At 40.6% G+C, this 14,510-nt stretch overlaps 1 protein-coding gene across 8 annotated transcripts in view; it reads right to left on the bottom strand.

Moving 5' to 3' along the window:
• The window catches only part of ELP3 (elongator acetyltransferase complex subunit 3), a 126,553-nt gene that overhangs the window by 93,283 nt on the left and 18,760 nt on the right, over positions 1-14,510 (bottom strand). For all 8 annotated transcript variants that reach the window (XM_073232739.1, XM_037024690.2, XM_037024691.2 and 5 more), the window contains exons 8-10: positions 8,125-8,286; positions 5,112-5,238; positions 2,069-2,262 (exon numbers count right to left, since the gene is read on the bottom strand). In XM_073232739.1, coding sequence (XP_073088840.1) covers positions 2,069-2,262; positions 5,112-5,238; positions 8,125-8,286 — 483 coding nt within the window. The remainder of the gene's footprint in view (positions 1-2,068; positions 2,263-5,111; positions 5,239-8,124; positions 8,287-14,510) is intronic.

The raw sequence follows: 14,510 nt of genomic DNA, 5'->3' as shown, positions 1-14,510 counted from the left end.
GTCAGCACTTCAGTACTACGCTTAGGGGCCATTTTAAATGGCAAAATCACCAAAAAACAGCCCAGAAATGTAAAATGTGTGGCATTAAATAGACTGTGAAAAGGCCACACACAATATTATTATTTATTACATCTACAATTATTTCTATTTCTACCTGAATGTTGAAAATCACAAGTTCACACCAACATTTCCTATTCTAAAACAAGAGGGGGTACATTCTAATTTCCTCCCTTTTCACATCTGTAATTCCCTTTTCAGATAACCAAAAAACCTAGCTCCCATTTATCCTTTGTATCATCTACTTATTAGATCGACCCCTGCAAGCAGCCAGTCTTTGGTGGCTGTCCTCTCCTCTGCACACTCAGAGATACCTTCCTCAGCCTGCTCAGCTCACATCCGGCCTGGTCAGCCTGTGAGAATGCCTCTTTACCACATTCAGGCTGCTGTAGCCCACACCACACCTCTGCCTCCTCAACAAGAGCACCCTCCTTTGTTTCTGAGCCCTGTGACTCCTTGCTTCTCCAGTGCGGAAGTCCGCACCATTCCACACCCCCTACTGTCTTTTCCACTAACTTGTTCCAGAAAGGTTGAAAAAGAAGAGGAAGGACAATGCAAACAACTTTGACAGCTGAATTTTCTATTTACTATCTCCTTAGTATTTTTAAGTGTATTTTTAAAAGTTGCGATCATATAGGCAAGTTAGATCCTTATGCTGAGCCAATAATTTAAAAAATTTAAATCAATTGTATTGTGGCAGAAGTATACTGTGAATGTCCTTTGACCTTTAAGCAAATCCATTATTTTATTTTCTTAATATTTTCCTTTAGTTAATAAATCTGCTTGTTTTCAATATTCATTGCTTTACTATTAGTAATATATTTTTGTGCTCAGCAGAGTACTAGCCCCAGTAGTTGATTATACATGTTATTTGCTAGTCACCTTTTTGTTGGGGGGGGGTCACTGAGAAGACATGAGTGCCAGCTGACCTGTGAGCAGGGCCCTGGCAATTAGAGGTTCCTCACTCCTCCCCTGTCCTTGGAATGTGGGTTCTGCTTGGCCTCCCCACCCAAGGGGCTGCCCCAAGGACATAGCCTGGAAAAATAGTGACGTGGTGCTGAGAGCATCCGATGGTCCCCGGGACGGAACCCAGTTCTGGCCTCTCTGTACACTTGTAAGACCTGGAGGGTGGGTGTGGGGATCTACCTGTCCTGTAGCCGCCCAACCCTGCATGTCAGGTCCCTCGCTTAGGACACCTACCACCCACCCACCCGGAGTGGCCGGCCTCCTTCTTTGGAGTTTCCCTGCTCTCTGAGTTTCAGATTATAACTGGGAAGCATCCGAGGAGCCGGCGCACCAACACTTTTGGTCTGTATTTGTAATAATGGAATACGGGCAGTTTTTACAGGGTGGTGGAAATGTGTCCTAATGACCTGCAAAATATAGGAATGGCTTTGTTAGGATTGTAGGTAGATAAGTAACTTAATGGCTAACTTTCTCCTCAATGTTATGCTATGTTTCTAGTAAATAAAAGGCCCATGATTGTGAGTGACACCTCAGTTTCCCTCTCCTAGGAAAAAAACAGTTAAGATGATATCCTTCACGTGATCAGGAATAATATAAATGCAGACTCTCTCTCCACATTTATATTAATATGTGAACAGAATGATGGTTGTCCCCTTCTTTTTGCTTCGGAGGTTCTAGAAGAGACGTAACACACACAGCCCCACTCCCTCCTCGCGTACTCACTACCGCACCCAGACCCAAGCGGCCCTGAAAGAGGATGTTCATCTCCCGGGACCGCGCCCCCTGCCTTCTGCCATCAGGACTTCCTCCCTGGTCCACAAGTGAATGGACGTGAATGCGTGAGTACATTTGATACGGGCAAAGTGGCCTGGACCTACTGTCTTTTCATTTCCATCCCTTTCTACTTATAAATAGCATTCCAGATGTCCCATTTTTTAATTAAAAAATTTCAAAACCCTTAATATGAAATCAGACTATTCTCATTGGAAATTGTAAATAGACAGGTAGTCCCTGATCCTTGCTGGCGTAAAAGGTAGCACTGTACCTCTGCACCCGGTATACGCGCGTCCACGGAGGCACAAGGGCAAGGATCCGAGCCACCAATTCGACCAGGTCACTGGGAGAATAACTCTTATATCTTCCTGATTTCCACAGCTCATAAAGCCCAGTTCCACGAATCACCAGGGTCGGGTAGAGTTTCAAACCATCAGGACGAAAAGCAGGGTTCTCAAAAAACTCCTATGAATAGAGAACAGAAAATTACTTCTCCATTAGTAACCTAAGAGAGTACCCGTGGTGAGGGTTCAATCTGGGCCGGCTTCTCTCACATATCTACCTGGTCCTTAGACTGCCTTTCCTTTCCATCAAGGGAGGGCATGCAGACAGAACAGAAACTCATTGTTTTTACAGCGTCACTGGAGCAAAGCCTGTGTGTGCTGGATTACAAAGCCCTCACTAACCCAGCCCTGTCTATTGCTACAATTTCATCTCACGTCACCCTCACAGCCTTGTTTTTCTGCCTTTGCAAGGGCGATTTCCTCTGCCTGGAAAGTGCATCAATTTTTCTTTATCTACCTAATCTTCGGGTCTCAGCTTGAATGCCAATTCGTCAGAGAGGCCTTCCTGACCTTCATGTATAAGTTGCCTCAATAAAAAACAAAACAAAACAAAAACACTCCATTGAATACTGATTATTGCTTTCTTAACATCATCATACTGACAACTTATTCAATGCCTGCCTTCACCTCTAGACTGTGTCCTCCTTTAATAACATAATATATTTGTCCCAACTTTCAAAAAGTTGTGACACAGATCATTATTTGGCCTGCAAAACCTGAAATGTTTACTATATGGCCCCTTTGCAGGATAAGTATGCCAGTGCCTGGATATGACTGTTCTGTCCTCAGGCCAACTGGCATCATTCCTAACCTGAGATACACACTGTCCATATGTTATCTGGACACTGAGCAATACATATAATTCATCTACTTTGACATAGTCATTTCCTGTACTGTATTATCCCAGCCGGCTGCCTTATTTCTTTATTTGGTTCATAGCAAGGAGACACCAAGCATTAGCCTTCCATGACTTCGCACTGCTAATACGCTCTTATCTTGATTTTGCATAAAATGTGATGAAGGAATGAAGGTGGACTCACACAGTTCCTCTCACCCACCCCCTCACCCCCGCATCAGTATTTATACGGCCAGCAGTACTACATCTTGTGAACTATAAAAACGCTTATTTTGTGGTACATTATTCTTGCAGAGGTTTCCATTGTGTAAGTTGCTTTTTAAAGAAATGTAACTATAGACTTTAATATCTCTCATTGATATCTGCCATATTCTTAAGTGCTGTACTCTTTGTGTACCATTTGGTCTTAGGGATAGTGTTTTGTGACTGCATGTCATTTTCCCCGTAACTTTTAGATATTAAAGGTTCATCAGATCTTTCATGAATATTCTATAGCCATCCACAGGAGCACGTATGCTCGTTATTCTCTGCCTTGTTTGAACCCACATGGAACAGGATTTCGGGGAAGTGCTTCTGTTACTTGTATAATCAATCTAGGAAACATGGGCTGATAAACTCCTTTTGCAAAAATGATGGAACTGATTCTGGATTCTAGATAAACATGGAGAACTAAAATATACATTCTCCCTTTCCCTCCAAAACCAAATTAAAATAACAGGAAGGAAAAAAAGAAAAGCCAGAAGAGCAAAGAGAACATGAGAAGAGATAGGAGGGGGAGAAGTGATGGCAATAACTTTTTCTGAAGACTGAAAACGGGAGGAAGAAGTATTTTTGTGGATGAAATAACTATTTTTTCATCCTCTTCTCTAAAAGGATATCTCTAAGACACTTACCCTATCAGAAGCTGAAGAAAAAAGAGCTTTGACCAACCTCGTTTCTCAAGACAAAAGCTAACATGGATCAAGTTAACATGTGATAGAGTAAAAAACAAAAACAGAAAACCCATTAGGTATTAAAATTGAAAGAACAGAAAGGCTATAAGAAAAGAGAGTATTTTCTTTCACTATTTAATGAAATCCTGGAAGAGAAAAGTAGCTCTGAACTTAAAAGCATCTGAAGGAATCATCGATCAACCAATCAAGAGATCTGACAACAAAAGTAAGAGGACCAAGATAAGTTGCAGAAAATATTTGTAACAAATAGAAAAAACAATGAATCCATAATGTTCTTACCTAGAAAGTTCATATTAACAGTAGAAATAATTCATATCCAATAGAACAATTGGTCAGAGGATAAAAACACACAATTCCAAAAAGATTAATTTATTATTAAATATAAACCTGAAAAACATATTACTATAATTACAAAACCCAGGATGACATGGCACTCTTACCCAGCAAATTCAAGACAAAAGGATTATATATATGTACATAAACAGAAAACACATAAACAGGAGAGAATCATTTGGGGGAAAAAGATAACCCTGCTCAAATGAGTACAGATTATTACAACCCTTTGAAAAGCAACTATGTTTAAATCTTTACCTGATAATTCTACTCCAGGGGATTTATCCCAAAGAGACTATCTTAACTAATATAAAAAGTTATAGGCATAAAATTGTTTACCTGCAGTGCTATTTACAATATCAAAAACTGGTAATATTTTCAACTTTAAAACATTTGGAAGCAGTTAGGCAAAGTATGACATGTTTATTCAATGAAAATTAAGCAGATATTTACTTAGATAAAAATTTTAACAGAGGCCAAGCTATTACCTGGATAAATGCTTGTCATAATATTAAGTGAAAAAGCTATTAAAAGAATTCCCTATCATATATATAAGTGTAATGTGTGTGTGTGTGTGTGTGTGTGTGTGTGTGTGTGTGTGTGGTTGTGTGTATGTACAAACCCCCAAAAAGCCTATGCATCAAAAATCCTGGAAGACAGCACTTGGGCTGTGACGCCTTTTCGCCACCACGTTTCCCTGTTCTGTACTGAGGACGCACAGCTTTAATAATGGCGGAAAAATCAATAGTGACTAATCAAAAAGAGTGGAACGGGTAGAAGCAGCAGGCCAAGGCACTACAGATCCGCCTGGCCTAAGGTAACACTTACTGTGAACTGGTCAGTGTCTCTCTCTAGCCCCACGTTTGGCAGATCGGGCATCATGTGAGCCACAACTTTGAACCCAGAATCTTTCGCCAGGTGAAATGACTCACAAACTGCCTTCACGGTGTGGCCCCTGAGGAAAGAAAATTCACTACTTGTTACACAAATAAATGGGCAACTAGGTCAACACAAAGAACAGAGGGGAAGACAATCTCTGAGACGTACAAGAGTATTCCCAAAATGATGAATAATACGGTTGGGGGAAAAAAATATCAGGAAGTCTCCTTTACATCTCCACCTCTGAGAAGGCCTGCAAGTAAATCATTTTACTTCTGAGATACTCTCAGAAATTCTCTTAGGCACCCACTTCAGATTCTGACAGTAAATGGATGGGGTAACAAGGGTTAATATATACCAAAATTATTTGGCTTAGCAGTATCAGCCAAAATTAGCTTACTAATATAAATATTTAATTTAAAAAGACGAATAAGGACCTCAAAACCACACAGAAGCAGCATCTTATGTTTTTTCCTTTAAAAATCTTTTGAAATTATTTGTAGAATGAGAGAGGAAGAGTGATACCATTATGTGCAAAATAGGTTTCACTTTCCTTAAAAATGTGAGAAGACAGAAGGATCTGGTGACAAGGCCGAAGGATCTGGGACAGCTGGATGAATCCTCTTAGCATTCTGGTGCCAATCCAAGTCGGAAGCCAGTCCTAATAAGAGTCCGGGGCTACTGGACACTGAAGCCTGTTCACCTTCCAGCACCGCAACATTCCCACTCACCACAACAAAACCCGGAAACCAAGGGCTCCATTCCACTCTCTCTGGATGTTTCCAACCATTTCCATGGCTTGGATTTCTAATCTCTTTTGTTAATGACTTCCCGATTTATAGGACGAGGCTAGGCCTTTCTCCTGAGAGCCAGTACTCTGAGGGCTGCACTGTATGATACTGCAGTCACTAGGCACATGTGGCTATTCACGTTTGCATTTAAATTAACTGAAATGAAAAATCCAGGTCTTTAGTTGTGCTATTGTATCGGACAGCACAGGCACAGAACATCCCAGTCGTCACAGAATGTCCTGTTGGACAGCCCTGCTCTACGGCAAACCTTCAGCCGGCTGTTTTGCAGGCACCTGAAACTCAGTGCATCCAAAATGAAACTCATCTTCCCTCCAGGCTTCTATTTCCCCCTTGTCCTCTTACCCTCATTTCCACTCAGTCACCATCCACTGTCATTCACTTCTTTTTGGGATATCATTTTTGCTTCAACCCCAGCAAAAGCCTCTGAAAACCTGCCTGCCTTCTAGCTTGCTCCACTTAATCCATCCCCATACTGTGACCCCATGAAGTGATCTCTCTAAAATGTAGATATTCTCATACCACAACTCAGGTTACAGCTTGTCCCTGGGTTAAAGCCCAAGCTCTCCGTGCTGCCTTCGAAGGCTCCTCGTCATTTGGCCTCTGCTCACCTCTTCAGCCTCATCTCCTGCCCCTCTGTACACTTTGACCCATCTAAAGCCCTCCCAGTTCCCCAGGGCGCCATGTGCTCCCACCGCCAGGAGGGAGCTTGTGCTTTTGTTTCGACCTGAAACAACCTCCCCCGCCTGACCTGCCTCCCCACTCATTCTCTTCCTGTAAGCCTCAGCCTAGCAGCATTTCCTTCAGAAAGCCTCCCTGACCTCAGTGCCTCTCTAGGACAGCGGCAGTTACTGCAGCTGTCTCACCAGTGTTCCTGGTTGGAGCTCCTACAAGAATGCATTCCACTCGGGTTAATCTTTTTCAAGACTGATACACATCAGTCTTCTCTGTGCTCAAAAAAAGTCCAACAGACCTGTGTTACCTACAGGAAAGAACCTACCCTCCTTTGCTCACATGCTTCCTGCCATTTTTGAGATGTTGGCCAGTGTTTGCTTCTCTGTCCCCGTTTAATTCCTCCAAGCACAGCGCGGTCATGTCTCCCCAAACCCTGTTACAGTGAAGTAGCCTTTAAGATCCAGCTCAGCGTGGACGCACCTACTCCCTGGAGCCTGCCTTTACTGTTGCAGGTCAGTGACGTCTGCTGCCTTATGGACTCCTAAAGTCCTTTTGTTTTTCACTAATTCAGCAATTAATCATAAAGTTCTTTATACAGCTAGCCGTTCATGTGTATCTTTTCTCCTCAACTCAATGATTCATTTCTAGAGGAAAGAGAACTTCATATGGCTCCATCAATGCTTCTTTCTTTCCTTCTTTATTGTGGGGAAAGTGGAAGTTCCCAGGGCCGGGATCCTAACCTGACCCTAAACTACTTGATGATGTCACTGGCCTACCGCTGGGCTAACGCTCCCACACCCGTAGGCAATAAGCTATTATTGACTGAGTCACTACATAAAGAGCTCCACCCAGTGCTCTGAGCGGGGGTGGCGATGAGGTGGATTACAGACCTGCAGACTGCTGGGTGCAGACATGATTCTAGTGCTCAGCCTGTGGCTTGGAGAATAAAGCTGGGCATAAACCTTTTCACCCCAAGAACAATCCATTGTCATTCCTTGGTCTCACTGAATCCATAATAAACTTGCCCAGGGCTGAAACCCTCAGGCAAGACACTTAACACTCCTACATTTCTCAAAGTTTAAACTCACTGCCTCACCAACCTTCTCTCACTACCTTGCTCTGCAAAAAGGAGTCTTTTAAATTCTCATTCTGACTTCCTTCTTGTTCAGATTCTTTTCTTGGTCCCCATTTTCCTTGACCTTCTCTCCTGCTTTAAACTGACCTGGAGCCCTACTTTCTACTTTCCATACGGGAGAGGCTGTTTACGACAGGAATAGGGAGAGATATGAGCAAGTTTATAGGCTACTGGAAAAGAACCCAGAGAGAAAATTGAAGGTCAAGGAAAGTGGGGATGGAATTCAGACACAGATAAACACTTCTCTCTTTAAGATTGGTAGGAAGGAGGAGAGGATGTATATGAGCATAGATATAATCAGTGGGATGGAAGGCTTGTACAAGATCATTTGCCATCTTCTTACCTGTTGGTATCTCTGGCCACATCTTCATAGACACTCTGCACCCCAATCTCCAGTCTCGTGCAGCCATAGGTCAACATGTCACTTAAATGCCGCTTCATGCAGTAATCTGGTCTGGTCTCAATAGTAATGCCGATACACTTTGTGAGGCTTCTCTCGGAATACCTATAGAGCAAATCTACATGTAAACAACCTGCCACACCTTTAGGACATTTGCTCCCATTCAAAGAACTGTCTTCTCTCAGTCCTCCCAGTATAAGACAGTGGTTAAGGGCATGAGCTGCAGAGCCAGACTGTCTGAGTCCAAATCCTGGTTCCGCTACTTCCTCACTATGCAAAAGGGATGCTACTAACCTCTCTGTGCTTCCATTTCATCGTCTGCGAGACGAGGACACAGTGCCTATGCCTACTAGGACTGATGTGATGAACTGGCATATGGGGATGTTATCATCATCCTTATCATTATTCTCTTGAAGTATGCTGCAACCATAATCGCCTTGAAAGCAGTGATTTCAACTGTCAAAATCCTATTTTTCAGTTCCTAGCAACAATTTCTCATATAACTGAAAACCATCTGCATTATTTATTTCCCACTCCATATTTCAGTCACACTAAGTAGAAGGAAAAAAAAAGAAGGGGGGGGGGTATGTATACTGATCATAGAATCAGATGAACCGTCTTCTATATACACAAGAGTCTTCCTGCCAAGCTTATTAATCTTAACAGTGACTTATAAAATTAGGAATCCTTTTACTCTTTCACTAAAATCAGATATCAAAGTAGTAAGTACCACTGTAGATTCAAGCTGTTTGAGTTAATGGCCTTCAAGCTGGCCAGCAATACAGAAAGTAAACATGACTTGACTTGCTGAGGGGCTGCCATGTGAGGGGGCAGGAACTAATATTTACAGAGGCCACTGTGGCCAAGCACTGCGCAATACACCCCATACGCACTGAAGGCTCCCATTAGCTCTAAAAAGTGTGTCTTACTAACTCCATTTTACAGATGAAGAAATTGATGTTCAAAGGGATTAAGTGCCATCCAAGAGTACAGAGTTCGTAAAATCCAAGTCAGGATCTGGTGTTGCATCTTTCGACTTCGAAAACCTGCTTTACATTTCAATTTATCTCACTGCTTCGACAACCCAGCGCGGAACATCAGAGTCCTCTCCTTTTCAACTTCTCTAACGCTGTAGAATCCAGTGATTCTTCTTGGCGCACCCTGCCACTGCTTTCTCAAGTGTTTGTGGAGGAGGGTGAAGGATGCCTTTTTTTACTATTTAATTTCCTTCTTTCCAAAGAAGCTCATGGCTCTTTTTTGATAAGTAAAAATCATAAGATTTTCATGAATTTGTAACTACTCCTTTAGTTCATTCCTTCATCAATTCTCAATAAAAACTGACTTATTTAATGTTAATAAAAATTATTAAGAAAGTTGAGTTACTGCACTGGAAGACTAATCCTGAAGTCCTCATTCCAGACACTCAAACTCTTTTCCACTCTTTATTAGTGTATTCCGTAAGGCTTGTACAGAATTACCAGAGGCGACAAAAGGTAACCAACTAGTCCAAAGCTATTAAAAAATGAATCATAAGACAGAAAAGGGGCTCAGATTTTTATCAAATCTTACCTAGCACAAGATACTAAATCATTTGGCTTCCCTGTTAAAATCAAGTAAGAAAGTCTCATGCCTCTCAAATACATTGGTACCAATAAGGCATGCCGTGACAGAAGTGCAAATGTAACTCACTTTCTTCAAATACCAATTATTGTGTTTGGGGAAAATCATATTTTTAAATTAAAACATATATTATGGAGAAAGAAAATTATGAAGGTTGATGTAAAAAAAACGCAAAGGTAGTAAACTCTAAATGAGTATATTCAAGAAAGTCAGTGAGAACATCTTCGAATCAAGCATTCCAAAACTGTGTCACAAGCACAAACCTCTCAATTAATTGATATTTTTATAAAGCCTGCAGTATTTCTTAAAAGGATACCATTAAGTTAGTAAGCTTGGCAGCACAGTATTACCTTGCATCACCGGGGAAAAACGAGAGTGAAGGCAATTGCACAAACAGGTATTTGTCCAAAGGACAGAGAAAATTACTAGCTGAGCTTCGTGTTGCACAGATCATCAGAGGCCCAACCAAGGCCTGCAGAGGAGGGGCTGCAAGGATGGCAGAGGTGTCGCCAGCAAGTCAGAATATAGGGGAAGGCAGGGAGGCCAACCTTATTCTTAAACAATAATTTAACTCCATTGCAAAAATGTCTTCCCTCAGGGGGAAATGTCATTACCTTTATAGGAGCAGAAATAGAAGAACCAAAACTAATTCAAGTTCTAAAACGACAAAATTTTATATTTACAAAAGGCTTTTACCACTAACTTCTTTACAGAATTGTGTTTTCATCTGAAAAGCAATTAAACAGAAGTCCTTATCAAATGTGAATAACAAAACAATGGAGTATTTCCTAAAGAACAGAGTGGAAGGCCATCTGTCCTGAAGATCACTATGCTCCGACTTTTTGTAAATGCCACAGTTAGTCCTACGATCACTGAACCTGCCTCTTCATTTAACAGAGATGCCAAAGATATCAATTATTGTTCTTTAATATGCAAACATGTACATTCTGGCTTTCAACTAATGTAAGCAAACCACCTGGGCTGACATTTCATAGCTATACATTTTATGCTGTAATCCTCCATACCACTTAGATAGCCGCCTAAAATGGGGCTCTCCCTTCATACGCAGTTCGATTCCCACACCTTTCGGGGGTCGGGGGTGGGGCACAGACTTATGTTCGTGGGCACCTAGGAAATGGACCACATATTTCCAGCCCTGATCATGAACTTCTAAGAAACAAGGTCAACGTCAGGACTTGTACCCAGGTCTTCTGATTCCAATTCCACTGCTCTTTCGGTGGCAGTACAGGGTCATCTTAAATAAGCCTCTACCCCCCCCAGTGGGGCTCTGTTGAATCCTGCACTTTTTGTGTGTCACAGGAGCAGCACCAATTACAAAAGATGCTCATGTCCCCTGTAAAGTTTAACTTAAAACACTAACAGCATTTTTTTACAAAGGAGGGGGATGGATGGGCCAGGAACCAGGGAATTTAAAAGCAAAGAAAAACCAAATGCTACTCAGCCTTCAAAACAGGTCAAATAACATTTCTTCCCTCATGGTCTCTTCCCAGGGCTTCTCAGTAGATCTGGTACTCCCAGTCCCAAGGCACCTTGCCCGTACTATGAATACAGTTTGCGTTGTTATTTGAGGGTGTATTTGTCCATATAGACAGGAAACTCCCGCAAGGCAGTAGGCGTGAACATGTTTAGAGGTAATTGCTTAAGGGCTTCAGCACTAAAATCTCTCCTTCAGTATAAAAAAATACAAATGTGAAGAATGAATAAATGAATTAGGCATAACTGAGACACTGGAGTTCTCTGTTCATTCCTACAGTTACACTCTAGATAATTTTAAGGTTTTCTTTCCTTTTGCAAAGAGTCAGATCTACAAGGTATCTAGCACTAGGCCAGGTATTCTATAGAAATAAAAATGTAACAGCTCCTGCCTAGGGATGCTTAACAATCTAGCTGCAGGGATATAAGACACACAGATGAAACCAAGAACCACTTAAGAACAAAGAGCTGGAAGTGGCAGAAATACAAATGGATATATATATAACATTTCTTGCGAACATGCTTCTATTTCTGGAAGGAAGAAAGTGACCTACAAAAGTGGTATCTATTATTACTTACATCTCCTTGCACTATGGACCCCAACCAGGGGGGCACTGAAGGAAGACGGCAAACCAATGTTAAAGTCTTTTCATTATCTTCTGGAAACTGTTTCTTGGTTCACTCTAAGGCTGTGGCAGCCATTGTGACTTCTCATTGCTATCAATCCGCTGCAGTCCAATTTTAAACCCTCTATCATTAAAGAAGTTGGATGTGCCTTAGCCTGGTTCCTCATGAAATCTCACTAGAGCTCTAGGCCCCAATTTCTGAAAGATGAAAGGAACCTTTGTTGTATGGACACCCCTCTACCTCAAACTCAAACTGCTCAAGCCAGATAGCAAAGTAATAATGGGTATGGAGATGAAATGTAATGAAATCTCATCATTCACAAGGTGCAAACCATTCTCAGTACCTACAGTTTCCAAATGAGCACGTAGAATTTATAAATTTCTTTGGACAGCCAAAGATTTGTTTGAATTGTCAAATACACCTGGGGTTATTGGTGTAATTTCTCAGTAGTAATGCCACAGAACAAATTCTTTTTTTGCTATAATCATATCTGAAAAATATCTCAATAAAATTTTATGTTCTGTACAATACTGTGCTAGTGATATTCTAGACTGAGAAATGATTGAGTTGGCTGTTCGGTGTATTTGAAGATTTAAAAGTAACTATATTTTTCCTTTTTTTTTTTTTTTTTTTGAGATGGTGGTCAAGTTTGCTCCCTGGATATTGGTAATTATGTCAAGAGGGCCTATGAAGTACTCAAGTTCTGTGTGACACAAACTGAGGAAACAGGAACAGGATTTTTACTTTTAAGTGAATACTATCTATGAAAGACTAAGCTGGTGACTGCATGGCAGCTTAGAGACTAATCAGGGGCCCTTACTCCCTATCATGCTAATTTACAGGGTTTAAGGTATATGAAAAACAACCCATAACATTTTGGATTTTGACAAGAATGCTCCCATTTTATACCCCTAATCAGATAGCTGAAGAATTAACAGCAATGCATTTTAATAGAAAATAATCGCATTTATTACAATTCTTAATATTATATTCATGTTCAAATCTAAGGACTATGTACATGACTACTTTACAGAAAACCTGTCATTGTCAGAAGATAACTGCTTGATGAAAAATAACTTGTGAACACATAATTCTCATTCTAAGAGAAATCTTTGCAACACAGAATGGCAGAGAGAGAAGTAATTTTAGAGATAATCTAGTCCCACCTTCTCAGTTCATAGATGAGAAAACTGAAGCACAGAACACGTAAATGGCTTAAACCAAGTAATACTGTAAAATAATGAATGGCAGAGAGTCTGGAGCCTGTCTCCTGATTCCTAATGCACAGTTCTTCCCACGGCATTCCTTTAACGACATTTACTAAGTGCCTTCTATCCTTAAGGTGTTGTTACGTATCAGTGATCCTCTCTCTTAAAAAAAAACACTCCCTATTAAGGGATATTGAAAAAAATGCACTGTATAGAATTATACAGTAACAGTTTATGGTAAAACTATTAGTCTTGTCTACTGAAAACCGAAGCGAGGTGATTAAACTGGCAGGTGCAAATACAATCATATCCGTAATTACCTTAAATGTTAACAGGTTAAACACTCTAACTGAAAGGATGTCAAATCGATCAAAAAACAAGACTCAACCACTGTAGATTGCTGTCTACAAGAACTCCACTTGCAGTACAGAGATACATATGGATGGAAAAAGATAATTCACAGGGCAAATAGTAAATACATGAAGACTAATGGCGAAATTCACAGCAAATAAAGGAAACCTTAAAACTACTGGTAAGACATTTCGTAATGATAAAAAGGTTTTTTTATAATGAAAAAAGATCATATATCAGGGAAAACAGCAATCATAAATGTACATTCATCTCCTAACAGCTTCAAAATAAATGAAGTAAATATTAATAAAACTAAAGGAAGAAACAGACAATGGAGATTTCAATATCCCTTTTTTAGCACGTGATAGAACTAAACAGGAAAAAAAACCCACTATTAACCACCTTAACTGATATTTACAGAGCATTACTAACAACTGCAGAATATACATTCTTTTAAATATATATAGTGTGCTCACCAAAAGACCATAATATTGGGCCACAGAATAAATCTCAATAACAATTTTAAAAAACTGACATCATAAAGAATAGGCCCTCTCTGACCAAAATGGCATTAAATTAGAAATCAGTAACAATGAGGTATCAAGAAAAATTCCACATATTTGGAAATTCAGATATTAAACACCCATTTCTATATAATCCATGGGTCAAAATATAAAGGCCCAGAAATGCAGGAGGTTCAGAGCCAGAATAAGGTTCAGGGCAGCAAGACAGGAGACAGGCACCTTCAGGCCTCCTCCCGTGCCTGGGCTTTCTTCCTACCTCTGTAAGTCTAGGAATTGTCTTCTGGGCCTGGTATCCAGCACTGTCTAGCACTCTAGCTTTTCCAAGACGATAAGGACCTAGCTGGAGGATTTAAAGTTATTGATAAGGGGAAAAAGAGGAAGGAACGGAAATGAATTAACTCTATTACATAGGGAGATGGTATGACTCACCCCCTTCTTGATGGGTAACTACCTTTTAAATTGCATCTTGTGAAAACAGCCAAGGAGCATTAAAGACTGAATGTAA

Source organism: Manis javanica, chromosome 3, assembly GCF_040802235.1.
Source record: "Manis javanica isolate MJ-LG chromosome 3, MJ_LKY, whole genome shotgun sequence".
NCBI classification, from domain to species: Eukaryota; Metazoa; Chordata; class Mammalia; order Pholidota; family Manidae; genus Manis; species Manis javanica.
Note: the sequence above shows the minus strand (reverse complement) of the source record. Positions and strands in the feature narration are given on the sequence as shown.